Source organism: Columba livia, chromosome 8, assembly GCF_036013475.1.
Source record: "Columba livia isolate bColLiv1 breed racing homer chromosome 8, bColLiv1.pat.W.v2, whole genome shotgun sequence".
NCBI lineage: Eukaryota > Metazoa > Chordata > Aves > Columbiformes > Columbidae > Columba > Columba livia.
Genome location: NC_088609.1, coordinates 15,030,925 through 15,050,963, shown reverse-complemented (window position 1 = coordinate 15,050,963; position 20,039 = coordinate 15,030,925). Strand labels below are relative to the sequence as shown.

The following is a 20,039-nucleotide window of genomic DNA, read 5'->3' as shown; positions in this document are numbered from 1 at the left end:
AGAAGAAAATATCTACCCTTTTTCCAAAATACAGCATGACACAATTGCACAGGCTATAGCAGCTGCCTTTTTTTAAAAGTCATCAGAATCACCAGGCATCAACTGCGTGAGGATTAACTACCAATGTGTTTTATTTATTTATTCTTAAGTAATCAAATTTTGTACATTTTATGACCTTGCAGAACACAGACATAACTTCGACAATTTAACAAGGAGGTTACTGTATTACCAAAGCACTTACCCAATTGCCCAAATAGGATGGTAAAATACATGGTTTTCTTTGTTGAAGAAAAAATATCACCATTAAGGCAAAGGAATATGAGGGAATCCCACCTTCAGCCTGACAGTCAATGTGACAGAGCTGTAAGAGAGTAAATCATTACTTTTCTGATGTAACATCAGCATTTTAATTTAAAGTCTACTGTAAGAGGATAAATATTAAAGAAATGTGATATATACTAGAGTGAAACACAAAATCCTTATCTCAGAAACTGCAGTCGTTATCTCATGCCATGTACAGATAAAATGCAAGTTATAGTAATTCATACAATGCCTTAAGTTACACTATTTTAATAAATGTTATTCTCTTCGGTTTCATCACATTTTGTGTTTGTGGGACATGTGTGGGTTCCTATCTAGAATTTCAGTCGACTATCAGGTAGTTGTTACTGTGCGATCTCTCATGTATGGAGATGGGGATTCTATGCATCTGACTGTAAGCTCATCCTGATCTCTTCTACAGGAACTCAGAGATGTAATAAACGTATTAGACTTGGAACAGTCCTTTGTAGTTTCTATTGCTTCTAATTATATGTTGTAAACCAGGAATTTTTGTAACACCACCTTACTAAATCCTGCCAACAATATCACGCAACTGACTCCTCAATAAAGCCAAGACACTTTAAGTCAAATATGGCCTGGCAGCAGTTTCAAGACAGTTTTACGCTGGCTATGAACACCGTAACTTGGTTCCCGTGATCACGGCTGACGTCTGTAAGTACAGCAGGGTATGACAGACCCTTTTGTGAGCAAGTGAACTGTTTTCAATGTGACCTCAAGAGCAGAAAGTTTGCAAGACCTGATTGCTCTGTTGAGCTGTTTTTCAAGGATCAATTAACTACTTTTAAGGAACTAGCACAATAGCTCGCTAATAGAATAGTGGAAGCTTTACATATATTCACAGTTTCACACAAAAACCTTCCGTTTTATTCTGGCCTGTTACGGTAAGAAGTGAACTAGTGGCATGAAGTTATTTTCTACCAACATATATTATATATTACATTGTATGCAGTACTTAAAAAGAATAAATAAACATATTTAATTATCTTCAATATTTATAAACTTACTCTAGCCCAGTAGCGGAAAGCCAAAACCAAGGGAATAAGGACGGGCTCCAGTTTACCAAGTGCAGCCAGCAGGTCAGTTGTAAGGCAAGCCACATCATTTCTAGCACTTACTTTACATGTCAAACCACTGTAATTACAAATATAAAACAGCAAAAAAAAGAGAGTTATCACCTTGTGTATATAGATGATGCTTGGGGCGGGGGGAAGGTGAGGCACCACATCCATCATAATAAAAACATGCATCAGTGTCTCCCTATGTAAGAACCTGAACTTTTTAAACAAAAGCTACAGAACATAATCACATTTTCTTTACTATTAACTCATCAGTTGGATCTAGAACTTACAGCTAAAAATATAAAACAGCATTAAGAATTTGCTCTAAGTTCTGCTGTTACTTAATTGCACAATCTTACACGACTAAAATTGCATGTATTATCTTCCACATATCAAATAAATAAATAAACAAACAAACAAATAGAGCCCCCAGGCCTGCTGCATACTCAAAGTTGCTAAGTCCACAGAACAGATGCTCTAAAAACTTTTGGTGTGCTTTTCAGAATAATTATTTCTATTCTCTTAGTACTTAAAGGTATCTGCATAATCTACAAAACCAGGAAGAAATCTGTCCACCCTTGGTGCATTTACTTCCCAAAAGTGTCTGTCACGTACCCCTGGCCAGTCAAAGCAATGAGGGCATCCTACAGTACCCATGTTTCATTTTGGAGGTTGCTGCTTCTTAGGCATTTACTGCAACTGCCAGATGATGTGTCCTTACTGGTAATGCGTATCTTATAAAATGTTTCTAAAGCCTTGGATTAAACTGCTGGCAGGAATTTTAAATATCAACTGAGTAACATTCTACTTTTCCCCTTTTTAACTACAAGTAGAACTGATATTTTCAGACTCCTACAACTAATGAACAATACGAAGCACAAAAACAAATCTACCTATATTATATTTCTGGGTATGAGCAATTCCCCTTTCACATGAATGTTAGCTAAATGTTACAGTAATACTTCTTGTCAGGAGTGCAAGCAAACGGCTGCTATGAACAAGCACAGTAGAAACTGGTATCTCATTAAAAGTCCTTTTCAATGACATGTACCTTTTAACATCTTTGCAAAAGACAACAGGAACTTTGGCATGGAAATCTGACTCCACATCTGAGTAGACATCTAAGCAAGGAGAAAAGAAAAGATGATGAATGAAATTCTTTTGACAGTTTTCCCAATTTTGTCTTCAAAGCTATTATAGGTACACCACACTTTTACAGAACAACTCAAATTAGGTGCTGCATAGCTAACCAGGTAAGCAGTATTTTCTTGTTTCTTTTGATGCTCACACAGCCAGCAGGGAAAACCAAAAACCACACCACACCCTTGTCAGGAAACTGGGCTGGCATCTCTTCTAGAACCTTTTTGTCTGTACAACATTCCAAAGACACAAGGTTGAACCTCTGAAAAAATACCAGGATAGTCTGAGAACCACTTATGGAGCTGACCTGTCAAAATTTCCTCAAGGATCCAAAATGCAACGTTACTTCTGCCACTTGTTTCAGTACGTGCAATTACAGGGTTAAACAACCTCCTGACAGAACAAGGAGGCTACAAGTTTCAGAAATCTTGTAATAATTTTAACTGATGTTCATATACAAGTGGAAAGTGACCTTTTGGTTTACTTCTGAGAATTTCTCCCACAAAGTTAAATACTTTTTGACCTGGCATCTAACACCACCACCATGAATTCTGGCAACCTGAACTGGACTATGTGAGTTGTCATTCTCCTGCTGCAGGTTCTCATCTCTCACTTACACAAGCACTGGTATTCACAAAAGTCACATTCATAAAAACAGCTCAGATACTTTGGCTGAAAACTAATCCATTTTTGTAAGTTTACACAAAAATTAAGCATAAAACAAGTGAGCAGCAGCTGGAATAGTAATTAAATAGAAATGAGATTAAGCTAAAACTCACCACTGTTCTTCAAGATTTCAAGCACCTGTATCAGAACATCTGGTTGACTCATCTAAAATAACAAAAGTAGAGGAGATTACAGTATTCAGACTACCCTATTTTATTTTACATTTAGTTTAAAACTACTTAGGTTGAACAACTAGTAGCACTGTTCTTTCGCAAAAGTAAATATCATGTGTCAGTATTAATGAAAAAGATAACTGTATCTGTTCACACCATAAAAACAGGTACTAGTAAACGTATTAGCCAGCTTTCTTTTAGCCTACAGCTTTTTTAGTTAATACTTCTGTTCTAGCTCCATATTAACAGACTCCATAAAGTGAAAACAAAATACTTGCCATATATACAATAATTTCAATGTCGACACATGCCACTAGAAACACACAACACTAAAGAATTTCATGTCAGTACTTTCCCAAGGGTTTTTAAAAGTTATAAATTTAAAATGTTTGTTTTTCTCTCCAGTAATCAACTGAAGTGGTGTTTCAAATATTAGCTGTAAATATTTCAAAGAAAAGCTAAAAATTAGCACCACCTTTGAGCCTTTGTGAAAAAGTGACATGGTGCAATCCACAAGCAATCATGTGACAAAGTGCTCAGTTTTGCTTCCTAACTGCAGGATCATTTCAAAATGCGCATGTAAGTATGTACCCAAAACAGGTATTTTGAATTTCACTGTAACACAGACAGTCAAAAGAAAGAGCAAGTTCAGCAGCTGTGACTCTAACAAGAACGAGCTTCTCATATCACATATTAAACATGAATCAGCCACGTCAGTGTTTAAAGGTAAATTATAATCTGCTCTGCAAGAATTTAGTACCGCAGTAAATTGTAATCGGGGATGTGACATCTACTTGTGACTAGAACATAAAAGTAAAACTGTCACTTTTAGCCCCACCTTCAACAGATGGGGCGGGGAATGAAGACCCTACAAGTTTTTACTGTCTGAATCCTGAGCACATAAAAGCACACTCATCCAGGGCCAACTATTCTCATATTGCTTCAATGCTGACTCAGAACTTTTTTTTTTTTTTTAAAGGCTAGTATAAGATTGCCCCAAAAACTGAATTAAAGTTATCTAGTAAGCAATGAAAACTTTATCTGCTTGATTTATAGCACACCTGACACCAAATCAAAGATTATATGCTTTGTGCTATTCTAACACTGTATGCACCAGCAGAAGATGAAGGCAAGGGAGTAATAATAAATGTTTTAAATGACAATAGCTGAGCTTAATAATGATAATGAATGATTAAAAAACCAGTCTTAGTTAATACAAGATAATATCTACACACCTTAGGGGGGAATTTGATATCAATGTTAATATCACTGGTTTTAAAAGCAAATCTAGTTAAACAGGAGCCATACATCCTCAGTGAGCAGTCTGGAAGAGAGAGAAACATAATTATTTAACAGCTAGTAAATAAATAATACTTTAATGGATGACGCATACCTTGCTTTAGATACTGTAGCTCCCAAGCAGTACTCCTAACTTCATGAATATTGAACCACTTTCTCACTCCTGTGAGGGCTCGTCATTTCCATAACACAGCATCACAGGAAAATGGATAATTCAAACAGTATAATTACCAAATGTCTGAGATTTTTCAAGCTGTTTTAAAGTATTTTTGCAATGCAGCTTCAGGGGGGGGGTTTCTGAATATAAAATTTGATATAAAATAGTAATAACTGTCACCGTCTTAGTGCAGGATTTTATTTAAAAGCTTTTATTCGCTACAGCTTGGTTCCACTGCAGCAGTCGGCCGATTACAAAATTCTTTGTTGCCTCATACACATTTGTCAAAATTTTTTTAATATGTGCTACAATCTGTTAATTCCATTACCAAGTTTCTATGCACAATTTATTACAAAACATGTATATGAAACATAATGACACAAAGTACAGTATCCATTTAGTTTTTATAGTTAATACAGTTCCTTACCTGAAAATATGTCCAACAGAGCTAAACTAATTAGAAAGTAACTATTCAGTAATAATATGAGAAATATCGTTCCGCTCCATAAACAATAATTCTTAAAAGATAAAATCTTACACATACAAAGCTTCAAACTTACTTTTCTCTGGTTTTCACTACCTAGAAACTAGCCCTCTCAAAATGAATTTCTGTATGGTAAATAATAATAACAATAAAAATAACAACAATGTAATTTTCATGAGTATTTATGAAAGTAATAATCTCCTGTGCCTTATGCTAACATACTATCAGTGGAAAACCCAACAGCATGTCAGAGCAGAAGTTTGCACTAGGAGCCACAAACAGCAACATTATAGAGCAAACAGATTAGCAAATACCCACCTTACAAGCCCTGTTCTATTCAGCACCTTATGTTTAAAAATATATTGAATATAGCCCCTGAAACTAAAGCAGATCATCCTGCAGGAAACAAAAAATCTTCATCTCTACAGTATTTTTACAGAGCAAAGGGAAAAAAATTCTAAAATCGAAGGACAGTATAGAATAGCAACTCAGTTTCAATATAGATTAAATACTTTGAAAACTTATTTTTTGTCAATGAGATTGATACTTTCTTCTGTCCAGATTCAATCAAAAGCAAATGCCTGTTAGCATCATGCCACCATTACTGTAGCTCCAAAAATCAGCTCTCAAACTCCCAGTGTACTTAACTATAGGAGATGATGGCACATCAATGCAAAGAAGCAAATGTCAAAGATTATCTTACTGGTGTACTATTTATTTTCCAACAGTAGTATAAACTGGATTTGAATGTCTAACACATTCTTTTGAAGTAGCATACGGCATTTCTGAAGGGGGAGGGGGAAGATTACCATTCAATTTATCCAGACAATTTTTACAAACTTTATTAATGCCCTGAACTTCACTGACCCACCGATGAAAAAAAAAAAGGTGGAACAAACATTTAACCTACTCAAACTTTTTTTTTAATTACTCTAATTTTTAATCAACATAAAGCACTCAATCAAGAAAAAGGCAGATGAGGTATGACATTTATTTGTGGTTAAGTGAATTTAATATTTGTACTTATTTCAGACAATTCAAGAGACTTTGGGAAGCTATAGTTGATCTCAAAGAACACCTCTGCTCATTTTGGGACCCACAAACCATAAATATACAGGAGAAGAAATATCTGTTAAACAATAATTGTTGTTGGTTTTAATTATTTGTTTAAACAGTTATTGCTTAATACCTGCAGGTATTTCGGATCACAATTAAGTACTGCAAATGTCTCATATGCTTACCAAAATCACTCATAGCTGAGGTCTAGTTTTGTTTTTTTTTTTTTAAAGTGGAGTTCTAGGAAGAAAAATCTCATGCAACATTTATCTGCACTGAAAGATGTTATAAACAAATGAAGGTCCAGTAGGAAAAAATGTATTTGAAAGTCCTTCTCATTTTCCCATCTCTACCGTAGCAGCCACAGATATTCAGTAATGCTGGGCAAGGTACAGAAGTGAAGGTTTGTGGGATTAGAGCCTGAGGGAGATCCTCAGTGGCTGAGGCTTTAAACATGGAAGGAAATATTTTGTGCCCTGGAAATTTCCACTTTTCAGCAGAAATCATCACTTCAAAGAGGACCAACAGCTTCAATAAACACATATGAGAAAGAAGCAAAAAATAAGCACAACCATATATTTATCTTTTTTGTAGGGTTGTTAGCTCCTTTTAAATCAACTGTCAGTTTGTATTAAAATGCCCGTATATATTCATACTGTATAATATAAAGATAATTTAACCCCAAAATGCATTAATTAATCATTAATGAAGGTATCAAAATCTGTGTAAAAACAAATAAAAAGGAAAATCTTCACCTAAAGAAAATGGAGAATACTATGTATACCTGGTAAGGGCTGTTGAATAATTTTCTCCATCTCGTTTACAATTTCTTGACGAATTCTGAAGTCATCATCTGATATGCCTTGTTCATTTGCTGCCTCAATGAGTGTAAAACTCAGAGCAGCCAGCTGTGCAGAAGAGGGGGGTGGAAGGGCACGCAGCTCATTTTCTTCTTGTTTTTCCTGAATAATTGTTGGATGATAAAAGCAAAAACTGATATTTTAAGAGAAAAAGGTTATCTCATACAACTGCATGATATTAGAACATACTGTTTGCCGTTTGTGCTCTGCTATTTCCATGGTGTCCTGAACAAACACTTTCAAAGGTAGGAATTAAGCCCGGCCTAACAGGCCACTGTGCTTGTGTGGCTCCCAGAAATGGCAGTAGATGCCCAGTATTTAAATAGAACATGTTGTTTCACAGCTGGCAACTGGGGAGAAAATCTGTTGTGTTACATTCCTGAACCACGTTTGCTGACAGTTCTGAAACAGAATTCATCCAAGGAAATGAAAAGCTGTAATTGTTCCTATATAATCAAAGGAACTGAGCTGAGAAAGTTTTTCTAGAGTCACACAGATTTTTTTCAGGGTGGATTGTACTTGAAGGAAAGATATCAGAAGCAAAAAAGTATTCCTGGCTCCAAGAAATGTGGGACTGAGCCTCATTGCTGCCTAAACAGCTGGTGCCAAAAAGTGCTATTTTTAGTGCATCAAATTACAATCAATTTAATCCAACAGCAAGAAATGTCAGATGCATCGAGTCACTGGGAGTAAGTACAACAATCACTTGTTTCACAAATTCATCAACTAAATTAAATACGTGACTGACAACAAAAATAAATAATAACAAGAAAATAATTATGCACTAAGAAAACAGTACAGTATGAAAATGTTTGGTTATTTCTAGGCTGCCTCTCTCAACTCTTATGCTAAATTTGTTCAAATAAGAACAGAAGAAAGAGTAGATGCATTTGTAAAGGACTGTGGGTTTTTTTTATGTCGCTGCTTTAGAGCTTTTCTTGAGTGGCGAAGCCACAGCTGCTGCTAAGCTTATTTGATAATCATGTATCTCATAGTCAGAGCAGTAAACAGAAGTATTTTATGAAGTAACTTTTAGACAGATAGTTCTTATCACTGATGTGGCACACAATGTAAAGCTATTTGAAGACAAGTGTTAAAAGCTGAAACTGCTCCCTTTCCTCTGGCATTTCCATTCAGTGGTACAGGAACCTCATTCCTCAATTTCTCTCTCCCTGAGCACACAAAAAACATGGTATGAAAGTGTTTCCATATCAGACATGGGGCTGGTTTGTTGCCAGTTTATTAACTTTTTTCATTACGCAATTTAGCAGACAGCAAAAGAACCAGAATCCTTTACAAATACTAACTCAACGTAATAAAAATATGTTGCTTTCTGAGATGTAAACCATATTTATGGCATTCAGAGTTTTCCAGGTGATGGCTTGCATATATGATAGAATTAAGAGCAATGATTACAAAGTAAGTATTGCAAGAAATACGTGGAAACAGGAGTAACTAAGTGACTGAGTTTGGGGGAATGATTATAGGAAGAGTAATTTTAACTACCTGAATCACAAAAACTACATACTTGGGAATTTGTAGTCATCAGCATTTACAAAAAACAGGTTGGCGAGAAAATCTCTGTGCCATTTACTGGATTTCATGCATGTAACAGTTCTTTAAAGCAAAGCAAATGGTAACACCATAGTATCTGATAAGGAAACTCTTTTTCTCTTTGAAAAGCTTAGAACTGTTTTTCATATTAGACATAAACCCAGGGCAATGATGAGTGACTCAGGAATTGAATCTCTCCCTACTTTAATTCTGTTTTTTTAGTCTAGACACACTATCCCCCTCTGCTTATCCATCAACAGAAAGGATGTTGCTAAAAATCCCACAAGCCAGACAACAGAGAAAAAAACAGACAAAAACTACATCCCCAACTCCACCTCCAGTCCCTGGAGCAATTATTTTTTCTTTTTAAGAAACAGAAAAACTAAGCATGTTTTCAAGTAAGTTACCTTAAGTTATCCTGCTTTCTGTTTCTACAAGTATGATGAACTGCCCACTACTCAGAGACACTAATTCAGAAGCAATAATCAAAAATGTTCTCTCCTCTCTGCTTGGACAGATCATCAAGTCCTTACTCTCAAACAGAAAGAAAGCAACAGAAATTTGTGGATCTCTGCTCAGCACACAAACTTCCAGCTGAATGAGGATGACCAAACAAAGAAAACGTACCACATAACCAAAAAAAAACAATTCTTTTGTTTAAAAAAAGAAAGGCAGGGGGGAACATATATCAGTCAAAAATCATACTTGTTAACTTACCATTATATTTTTCTTATGCCGTTTTTCTTTAATATGCTTGTGAGCTCCCTGGATATTTTCAATGTGAACTAAGCAGAGCTTGCATAGATACTGACAGCTGGTGTATTCTGGGGAGCGCTGAGGAAAAATGGCCATAGATTAAAAGAAAATGTTGCTGCCAATAGTGTCTGCAAAAATTATTTGAATAATAAATTGTATTTAACAATTATGCAACACTTGAAATGCCAAGGTGCCTTGCAAACATTAACCTCCAAAAACCACAGTGAAAATTAATTTTTACCCATATGACAAGTGGGGAAAGTGAGGAAAAGAAGTGAGATAACTTGAATATGACACTTCTCAGAATCACAGAATGTTAGGAATTGGAATGGACCTCGAAAGATCATCCAGTCCAATCCCCCTGCCGGAGCAGGAACACCTCAGTAACTTCTAGTGAGGCAAGATTAAGACTGAAGAGTTTATGCCTCTTAAGGCTGACCTAAAGGCCAGTAAGCTGCTCCCCTGACAGCTCAAGCTTTTACTAACTATGGATTTATGAAATCTCAGCATCTATCCTCTTTTCTCTGATGAGAAAATGTGGAGTGTTCATCCCATCTACTATACATGTTATGACAGATGGTGGTGGTGTTTGGCTGGCGTATCTGCAGCGTACTCTGCAAGTACCGCAGTTTTTGTTCCATTAAAAAGGGTGCGGCTGGCCAGGAAGCAGGAAGATAGCCAGTTTCTGACTTACTAATGACTATACTCTGGATAAGGTGGGATCCTCTGAGAAGGGATAAGATTATGCCATTTTGACGAATAATTTGCAATGCTTAAAACTGGAGAAATGTGAAGAACAAGCATCTTTTTGTAAAGACAGGCTGGGAGAGATAGAGCACACAGATGGAGAGCTCTGAGAGTCTGCAAGAAGCTGCGAAGCCTCAGGAGAAGATGAAGCGGGAGGAAATGACTATTTTCCTAAGGTCTAAAAGGGGGTACTGGGGAGTCTTTTCAACCAGGAAACCACTAAGAACTACTAGAATAAAAGGCAGAAAGGACCACCTCTGCAATGATGAGGGGTTGTTTGCAAATACTCCACTTTAAACTGTCTCATCCTGCAGTTCTGTTTTCTTGCTCTAACAACACAGTTATAGATATTCAACACTTTTTTATATGCTCTTTGGAAAGATAAAAAGGCCCCTCAAAAAGGCCTTAGTTTTTTTTACAGACTTGTTAGCATTCTTCCAATAACTAATACCAGTTAAAACTGGAAGACAAAAACCCCTGCTTAACATTTTCATTCTAATTCTAATACATCTATATTTACCAAAACCGAGAAGTACACTGAAAACACCAGATGTTTAAACAGTGACATAACAACACTAAGGTGGACTATAGATCAGTTAAACAAATTTGACTCACTACAAGGAAACTTAAACCACTGCTAAATTTGGGCAAGTTTTTCCACTTACTGTGTCTGATCTTTTGCTTTTGGAAAAAAAAAAAAAAAAAAAGTCTGATACCCTTCAGCTAAAGGTAAATATCACTTTAAAATAACATGGTCATTATGCTTTTATTACTAATTCTCTTAATCCTCATTTTCTATGAGACAGATACCTTGTAAGATGAAACTAAGCATTTATTTGGAAAACAACTTACAGGCAGTTACACTTGCCTAGCTTGGAAGATTCAAGTATCCAACACCTGATGATTGAAGGAGATAAAAATATTTTACCTCTCTTCTAAAACTGAATGAATATCAGCAGTAATGATATTAAAAGAAATGGACTATTTCATTACAATACCGATCAGCAGTATTATATCAACAGATGTTGCCAGAAAGGTGGAATCATGTAATATCTTTTATTTTGTCTCTATTGCAAAGCCTTTCTTAATCATCTAGTTACGCTTAAGACTAATGAAAGGGGCAAGAACTCAAAATAGCAAGACAAAAAAAGCTACAGACTACTACTTGGTTAAGACGGATGCATCTAAACAAGACAGGCCTCATGACATGAGTGCTTGGATACTAATCCACCTCAGGGGTGGTTGTATTTTAAAGAACTCAGAGAATGGGAAGGTTCCTGACCACTGGGAAAGAGAAACTTAAGAATATCTTTAAATGGCTAAAGAGGATGAGCCAAGGAATTAAAGATCAGTCAGAACTGGCACCTAGAAAAATTCTGTAATAAATTATGTTATTAATAAGCACATAAAATAGGTCATAGGTGACAAACTGATCTGCTATAAACAAATTGCAATACACCAATTTTAAGATTATTTTTTAAAAATAAAATCATAACACTTGAACAAGCAGCAGCAGATGTTGTATCTTGAATTTTTTAAATAAATAAAGAACAGTAAGGTGAGAGCAAAACTGCTCAGAAAACTGTCCTTGGACTACACATACACACACTGGCTCACCACCAATGCAGTGCCAAGTACTTTTCAACAGGAGTCCTTCTGGGGTCAAAACATTCGTATTTTTGTTGAAGACTTAGGAAATGCAATACGGGGTGTGCTGACTACAAACACAAAAGATACCAAGTTGGCAGAGGTTACAGAAGACATATGATGACAAAAATTCGGTGATCACAACAAATCAGATAAACTGAATAAAAAAGCTGCAATTAAATAATATCAAAGCAAAGTACCATTCCTCCTTAGGTATTATCAAGTACAAAAAAATCAAGGGCTGGGAAGACTTGATTGGATATTCCTTAAGAAAAAGATACAGGGATCACTGCTGGTCAAACTACAAGCCAACATCCTATTGCTGCTAAAAAAGCAGATGCCCTAAACACAAATGCTGTATTTTGGACAGATGAAGTCAGCTTTCCTCTTTCCATGTAAGACCTCAGCTGAAATTGCATGTCCAATTCTGGATACCAGTCACACGCTAGATGCCTACAGAAATGCAACAAGAATGAACCAGTAACTAAAAAATCCCAAGACCAAAGAAAAAAAGAGCAAGTCTCAAGAAGATAAGACGGTAGGAATGGTAATGATCTTCAACATGTAGAAAATTGCTGAAAAAAGTAATAAATTTATGTTTATTTTGCTAGGAGAGCATATGAGGGATGAAAATGCTGTGAGAGAAACTTATATTAGACATTAAGTAAAACTTCTGGGTTACCTATACTGCCTCTGAAATTTGATTCACTGCAGATAATATTAAGAACGGTTTAGACAAACATTTTTAAGGAGTCATCTTCAGTGCAGATGAAGGTGCTAATATACTGAAGATAGCGCAAGGTGCCTCTCGATCCTGTATTCCAAGTTTCCAGGTAACCAGACCTTCTAGAAAATCTTAGGTAAGTAAGGGAACTGTAAACCTTTAGGTCTGTAAAATTGAAAAATACAGGCCACATGTGCCACAAAAGGAAGGGTAAGTTTTCAGTCCACATCATCTGCCACGATGAATGACTAGTTAACTATTAGGGATAATATCTTAGGCTGCTAAAGTGATTCATTATAAAGAAGAAAGAAACACAGGCAATAGGCTCTAGTTGAAATGCCACCCAACCAGAAATATAGTGATTATAATGAAAGAAGACACCTATTTTCTTTTTCATCTGACAAATAACTCAACCTACTTTTTCAAGTCGGGAGATATAATCTCTTTCCAGACGTTCTTCAGCTTGTTTCAATCCTAGTTGCTGTTCAACTGTCAGATTAGATTCGTCAATAACAGTGGTGTTTTCTAAATAATCAGCTTCCAAAGTATGTTCTTTAGTTGATTCAGAATTCTTTATTTTACCTAGGGAAAGAAATAGTTATTTTCTTCAGAGTAACTCAAGGAGAAGAAAAGTGCAAGTTCAGAGCAGTTAAGAGCCAGACACAAATTAGAGCTACATTCCAGTTTTTTGTCCAAAGGCTGGCCAACATCCCCTTGGATGTTAGAATCTTTTCACTATGTTAACCAGTATTTTGAAGACACTTCAGAAATCAGTGTGCTACTAAGAGTGCTTATCAAAAAGAGAAAAAAAAAAGATTCATTTTGTGTTTTGGTCATAACTTCACAGTCTCTAAAGTTATTCAAGGCAAGAAAGGGTTTTTTTGTTATGCAGGACAAAGTACACAACATCCTCATGCTCTACTGTAACAAAAATAAGAAATATTAGGCTTAAAATTATTTACACAATACATTTTCTTAAGGAAACAATCACAGAACTACCTTAAAGATGTTCACCGAAATGATCCTACAGAGCCAGACATCAGGTGTTCCAAGCCCTGGATTTAGAAGGCTGCTGGAGTCACACCTGAACCCTTGGCGACACCGTGACACCCACGGCTGGCAACCACAGAACTGTGGAACGCTGCTACGCACAAACACGTACGGCAACTCCGAAAGGCCAGTTCCTCCAGATGCCTACGAATTGTTCACAGTCCAGTCATCTGGACAAACATCTACATCTTAAATTATCCCAGTAGTTTTTACATCAGCAAAACTGAGGGTTATTTGTGGTTCGGATTTTTTTTTCTTTCCTTTCAAATGAGATCTGTGCCCCCAAACTAGTCAGGAATCAAAATTGAGCAAGTTTTCAAGTCCTGATTTCTCAGTGGCAGATGGTCCCTACAGTACATGATGGTGGTCCACAAAGACCTGACTGCTCAGAGAATGCTGCCATTTCAACATATTTTTCCTGTTAAATTTTTTTAACACAGCTAAAAAAATATGCACTTTAATATTTTCCTAGTATTCCCATGCAAGCAACTGTGGCTGTTGCAATAGTGGGAAACACTTCAAACAGAAGGTCTGCACTAGCACGTCATCTTGAAACAGCATTTTTATTAGAAAGAGCTACATTCTGAAAAAGGGTAAAAAATCCTGAACTAAGGAGTTAACTTGAAGCAAGAGAAAGCCTAATCCATATATTTAATTCTGAAACTGAAAAATATGTATAAGAACTGAACACTCATGAGGGTAACCACTGATGGATGGTATGTATTCCAGAGCTCCCTAAACTGAAAGCCATCTGCCAAAATATACCCTAAATGCTTTTAGTAGCAAAAAGAGCAAAACAATCACAGAACTTAAGGTAAATATTTTCTCCCACCTATAAAAAAACCTTTTCTTGCCGATTTTTCCTCTGATGTTTCTGAAAAGCAGAAATAGCTGGCATTTCCATAAGTAGCAATGACATTATGAAGGGTTCTCCCCTCTCAAGACATTATATTCACAAAATTGCCTGAAACCCACGCACACTAAGTATCTTGCAAAGATGTTTATGTCTTAGGCATGAGATAAAAGGACAGCTATTATCATAATCTCTTATTCTCTAAGTAATATGTGTCAATGAATAGTATGCTCTCTCTAAATGTAATCAGCAACTTACTATATGTGAAAAAAAGAACCAAAAAAAACCCAAACATGCAAATAGAAACATTTCAAAGCCCGTTTCAGATTCATAACAATTTTACGAGGAGAAGATTGAATAGAGCAGTGGTGAATAATACTCACTGAAGTCATCAGGCTTATGTTCCATTTTCCTTTGATCTGAAGCAGTCTTACCAGGCTCACCAGTCTGATCAGCACCAGTTTTCAATGGATGAATTCCCGGTGGATTTTCCAACACCAGTTTCCCTTTCTGTGCAGCTGTTAAGCTTTCCGTACCGAGCCCGTTCCCTGAAACGTGGGAGCCCGGAAAGTTTTCTCCCACTGCTTGAGCTTTTGTCTGTTTCAGGTTTTCCACTGCTGCTGATAAATTAGAAAATTTTTTTGCTTTTCCATGACTTCGATCCTGAACATTTGACCCCGTATCTTTAGCTCCAGAAATACAACTATTTACTCTGCATGATTTATTTTCTCCTTGTTTTTCAGAACAAACATCATTTTGTTTACTTTTTTTGCTGCTATTCCCACTTGGAGAGCTTCTCCCAACATCCTTCACAGATCTGTCATTTCTATTATGTTTATAATTTTGATTATTTGTAATTTTGACTGCCTTGCCTTCCTCACAGACAAGACGGACAGACTTCCTTGGGTCATGATTTCCATTCTTCGAGCTCTTGGCCTCTTCCATTATAGCGAAGACCTGCTCCTCCTGTCTCTTGGGACCACTTGAAGTGCAATTCTTCAGCAATTTGCAGTTGATTTTAAATCCACAGTACAGGCAAGGATCGTAGCTGATTGTCTACTGAAGAAATAATGACAGACATTTTTTAAGTGGAGGAAAAATATCCAAGCCCTATGTAGACAATATATCAAAATAAATATCTCCAAAGAAAAACAAATCATTATAGAAAGGATATTCACCCAACAGGCATAAGTGAATTTTCATAATACATTCCGTATTTAAGTAAAACTCATGAAACTTTTGATCATCTTGACTTCTATTTAAGAGAGAAGGGGATACAAAGAGACAAAAAAATGGCAGAACATGGCAAAAAAACACTCAGTGATAAACCTGTCAACAGCTTGCTTTTTTCTTTCCTTCCTATTTTTGGCTTTCTGAAAAAAAAAAAAAGAACGTAGATGTCTGCAGCTACACTGGGAAAAAAAAAACAACACACGCATCTAAAAAATACCACTCACTAAGCATACCACTCAAATTAGCAACTAGAGAACTCTAATTCAGTTTCCAGCAACCAAGCTCCACTTTACTATTAACTGATTTTTTTTTAAAAGTATTTAGAGATACAGCTCAAAGTATTAATAACAAACCTGACCTATCACCTCTATCCGCAGATACTTAAGCATATTTCTGACACAATTTTCATAGAAGTTAACTGCCATCAATGAAATAAGATTTTGCTTAGCCAAAAAAAAAGCACAACTGGAAAATTATTTGCTTAGCTGCAGATTAATTTTATTTATCTAAACCTCCATTCTTTAAGTGGTATATCATCTGAGCTTCATGTTGGAGACAACTCAAAGATTGTTCTTCCAATGGGAAGCTGAGCATGAATCAGTGGATCTGTTTGTAAGGAACTGCTCATACAAATATAGAAAATGAAAGGGGTACCTGTAACAAGAACTTGGATTTACCTCTTTTTTAAATAACCTTCAGATAGCAATAAAAAATTACGAGCATGAAATATTAGACATAGGAGAAAATAAATTTTATAAAACTATAGCAAGATATGGAGTTTGGAAATACAGTTTCTCTCCTGTCCACGTACATATTAGGTAGGTAAAAGCATAATCCAGTGAAATTTCTGGGTTTTAGAGAACCCATCAAAATAAGGAGTTTATCATTTAGTGAAGAAAAGGAATAAAAATCAATTAATTACAACTACTAGAAGTATCACAATGTACTTCTGTACTTTAGAACCAGAAGGAAGGATCAGATTAAAATGTCTGGTTAAAAAAAAACCAACTGAAACAACTTTCTGAATATTATATCTATAAAAGACAATTTTTTTTTCAGGCTATATGTTGTAGTTACTCTGTCATTTTAAAGGGACATGAATTAGAAAATACTTCAGGACACAAAGCACATGCTAAAAATTGTTATCTTATTCCTATATTGACATAATTGAAAATATATATTACCTTTCAAAAATGAAAACAAACAAATAAACAAAAAACACAAGAATTTTCTTGAAGTTAATGTCAACATCAAAGTCTTCAGTAAAATAGAAAAGAAAAAAAAAGTCTGTATTACTAAATTCATTCCAACAGCTAAGTATTTCATCTCATAAATACATCTAGTTAATATTACAACTACTTTCTATTACACACTGATTACAGCTGGCTTTTACTTCTAGACCAAAAGTCAAAGACCAAAAATCAAAAAGATTAAACAGCATTTGCATTGGGCGTGCAGTCAGTCTTGCCCACCGCAGCTCTTCCAAGGTCGGTGGCACCACTGCCCACCTGAACCCACTGCTCCAGCTGCAGGGTGGTAACAACAGCCCAAGGTCCCCAGGTTGGCTAAATTCTTCTTGTCTCTGGCAACCAGTACAGAGCACTGGGGAGGTGTTACAGCTACTTAGGGATGTTGCTATCTTTAAACTGTACTCTACTGTGAAGTTTTTTTATGTTACTAAAAAAAGAGTGGGATTTTTCAAAATTCTAAAGTATTCCTTATGTTTTAGTTGCTCAACCTTAATAGGGGAAAAAAAACCGACCAACCAACAAACCAACAACCCCCCCCACACACACACACACATCAGTTCCATTTTCATTTCTAGTTCATGTCTGACATTCACATCACCCTTCAGCTCCGGACAGGAACCCGCCAAGGCCACACTGTCACCTTCCCGTAGGTTGGCATCGACTCCAAGAGGAGCAGTAACACCCTCTCTGCAACCCTGAGTACTTACTCGCACTCCTCAGGCTGCTCCCTCCCTTGTGCAGTTCTGCAGTGAACAAACCCAGAAACCCAATCAGCTGAATATAAAACTGGCACAAGGGAGGAGGAGGAGGAGCAGGAGCTGGTAATTGCAAACAACTAGTCGGGTGGGGACAACTTCTCTTGGCACCACTTCCAGCTTAAAGCTACCCTGAAACTCTGGCATTGGAGGAAAAGCAGGGCTTCGTTTTGCTCTGCTTTTTGTAGGTGTCCAATTGTTAGACTCATATTTTGCAAGTCTTAAAAAAAAGTCCACAAAATTCTACTGTAGGCTCAAATTATTTGATCTCATCTATTCAATAAAATACAGTTATGTACTCAAAGATAATATATAAGCTTTAATCAAACGTACAAATGTGACAGGAAAAAAAAACCTGCTAGTAAAAACTATAACCCAGCTAATAAATTGAGGATTGTGATCACATTACATAGTAAGAGAGTGAGTATAACCACATGCGAGTAGTTAAGGTTAAAAAGCCCTGATATATTCTTTATTCCTGAGAAATATGAATAAAGATAGGTCACAAAATTTCATAAGACTAGAATATTGTGTACAAAGAAAAAAGTTCCACAATGAAATTCAGACTCTGAAATGCAAGTGCAATGATAATATTGTTGTACTTTGGGATTTTTTTTTTCCTTTTGCTCTTTAATACCAAAATGATTTAGGAAACACAACATAATCTAAATTGCTGTAACATATTCAACAGTAAACACGTTACCATCTCACAAAGAACTGGAAAGTAAACCAACTAATGAAACTTCACATGAAAAACAGAAAAAAGAGACCACTACTAAACCCAAGACAGTCTCAGAAAGATCCTTCCTCCTGTCAGATATTGGCCATTTATATATGAGAGGGGGAAGAGAAGGGAATGGGAGGAGGGAAAGGAGTGCCTCCAAAAAGAATAACAGGGTTGAAAACAAAACACCAGAGCGGAGTGAATCAGTGCTGAGGTGGCACCTTGTTAGGGACCTGGATGGCACAGCTTATTCACAGGCTCATACCAAATTGCCAGATGTAGAATCAAAGAAGAATTTTCTCCAAGGCAGGCCAGCAACACAAACAGAGTTATTTCATCTGTGTCTGCAAAGTAGGGTGTGATTGACTAACCTGTTGAAACATTTCGTTTATTCAGTATACTGGTGTTACAAGGGATTTGGTTTCCCCTGCTTTCTGAATGTAAAGTGCCAGTCACTCCTCTGAAACCTACCTCAACTCTTGGCTCTTGGAAGAAAACTAATCTGGCTGAAATACAACAGCATGAGGTCAGAGAAGGCACCATCTGACCTCAAACTCTAGAAAATCATAAAACATATACACACCTACACCAATCAAATTAAAAATATTTAAAATCAGCTTTGACTTCGCTACTATAGAATTCATTTTAGACTCACGAGACAAGGAACGAGATTGTTTCACTTTCATTTCTGCCAGTTTCTTTTGTTTCCTTCTTCTCTCAGACTAGCATTAGAAAATCCTGCATTTGAATTGCAAAAACTCAGGGTAATGCTTACCTCCAAATAAGAATTAAAAAAAACCCCAACACTTTCAAGAAGATATTTCTACCCACTTGCCGTTTCACTTGTTCTTCTCAAGTTGTTCAATTGTATCCAAGTCCTTCAAACACATACATTTTGGGTCAGAATTTGCCATAACAGGGCCTTGGCAAAGACGAAGCTCAAGTTAAACTGTAAGCATTCCGAGTTGCTCTTTTGCAAAGCATTTCTTTTGTAATCATTTAATTAGCAGCAGAACTGATTATACCTGGTTTCCTATACATTCGTTTTGTGCTCCTCTGTCACACCGTCAATCACAGCCCACGGGGCAAGCACAGGAGACATGCTGGAGCTGGAGGAACTTACACAACATTCTCAGCTGCTCCCTAAGAGGAAACATAACTTCCTCCTGCATCCCCTCAGCAGAGAGCTCTCCTCTACCGAGGCATGATTTTTCCAGAAAACATAAAGAAACTCAAGCATCTTTTGACATTATTGCAAATATATTCTAAAATTTGGTCCCAACTAGCTGAAACGTCCAAATACAAGCGTGTAGTAGAGCAACTAAAGGCAAAGACAATGGTCTCATGAGTTTCATTTCCCCAAGGAGTACTAGATTAAATATGAACAGCGAAAGTACTACAAACATAATTGTTATTGTCCTCTTTCTATAAAACACTCCCTCCTTTGAGATAGGGAGACCTCTACTTTATCTGCTCTTATCTGTCCCATTATGATTGTCTTGTAAGCTCCA

The 20,039-nt window shown here is 36.4% G+C and overlaps 1 protein-coding gene across 6 annotated transcripts in view; it reads right to left on the bottom strand.

Moving 5' to 3' along the window:
- The window catches only part of TUT4 (terminal uridylyl transferase 4), a 50,257-nt gene that overhangs the window by 26,047 nt on the left and 4,171 nt on the right, over positions 1-20,039 (bottom strand). For 3 of the 6 annotated variants that reach the window (XM_065071030.1, XM_065071035.1, XM_065071033.1), the window contains exons 2-10: positions 14,950-15,625; positions 13,082-13,245; positions 9,507-9,623; positions 7,160-7,337; positions 4,615-4,703; positions 3,320-3,371; positions 2,452-2,521; positions 1,347-1,473; positions 242-361 (exon numbers count right to left, since the gene is read on the bottom strand). In XM_065071030.1, coding sequence (XP_064927102.1) covers positions 242-361; positions 1,347-1,473; positions 2,452-2,521; positions 3,320-3,371; positions 4,615-4,703; positions 7,160-7,337; positions 9,507-9,623; positions 13,082-13,245; positions 14,950-15,511 — 1,479 coding nt within the window. In that variant the 5' untranslated portion in view covers positions 15,512-15,625. Of the gene's footprint in view, positions 1-241; positions 362-1,346; positions 1,474-2,451; positions 2,522-3,319; positions 3,372-4,614; positions 4,704-7,159; positions 7,338-9,506; positions 9,624-13,081; positions 13,246-14,949; positions 15,626-17,756; positions 17,808-20,039 lie in introns of those variants that run through there. The other 3 variants (XM_065071032.1, XM_065071031.1, XM_065071034.1) reach the window with 3 other exon arrangements.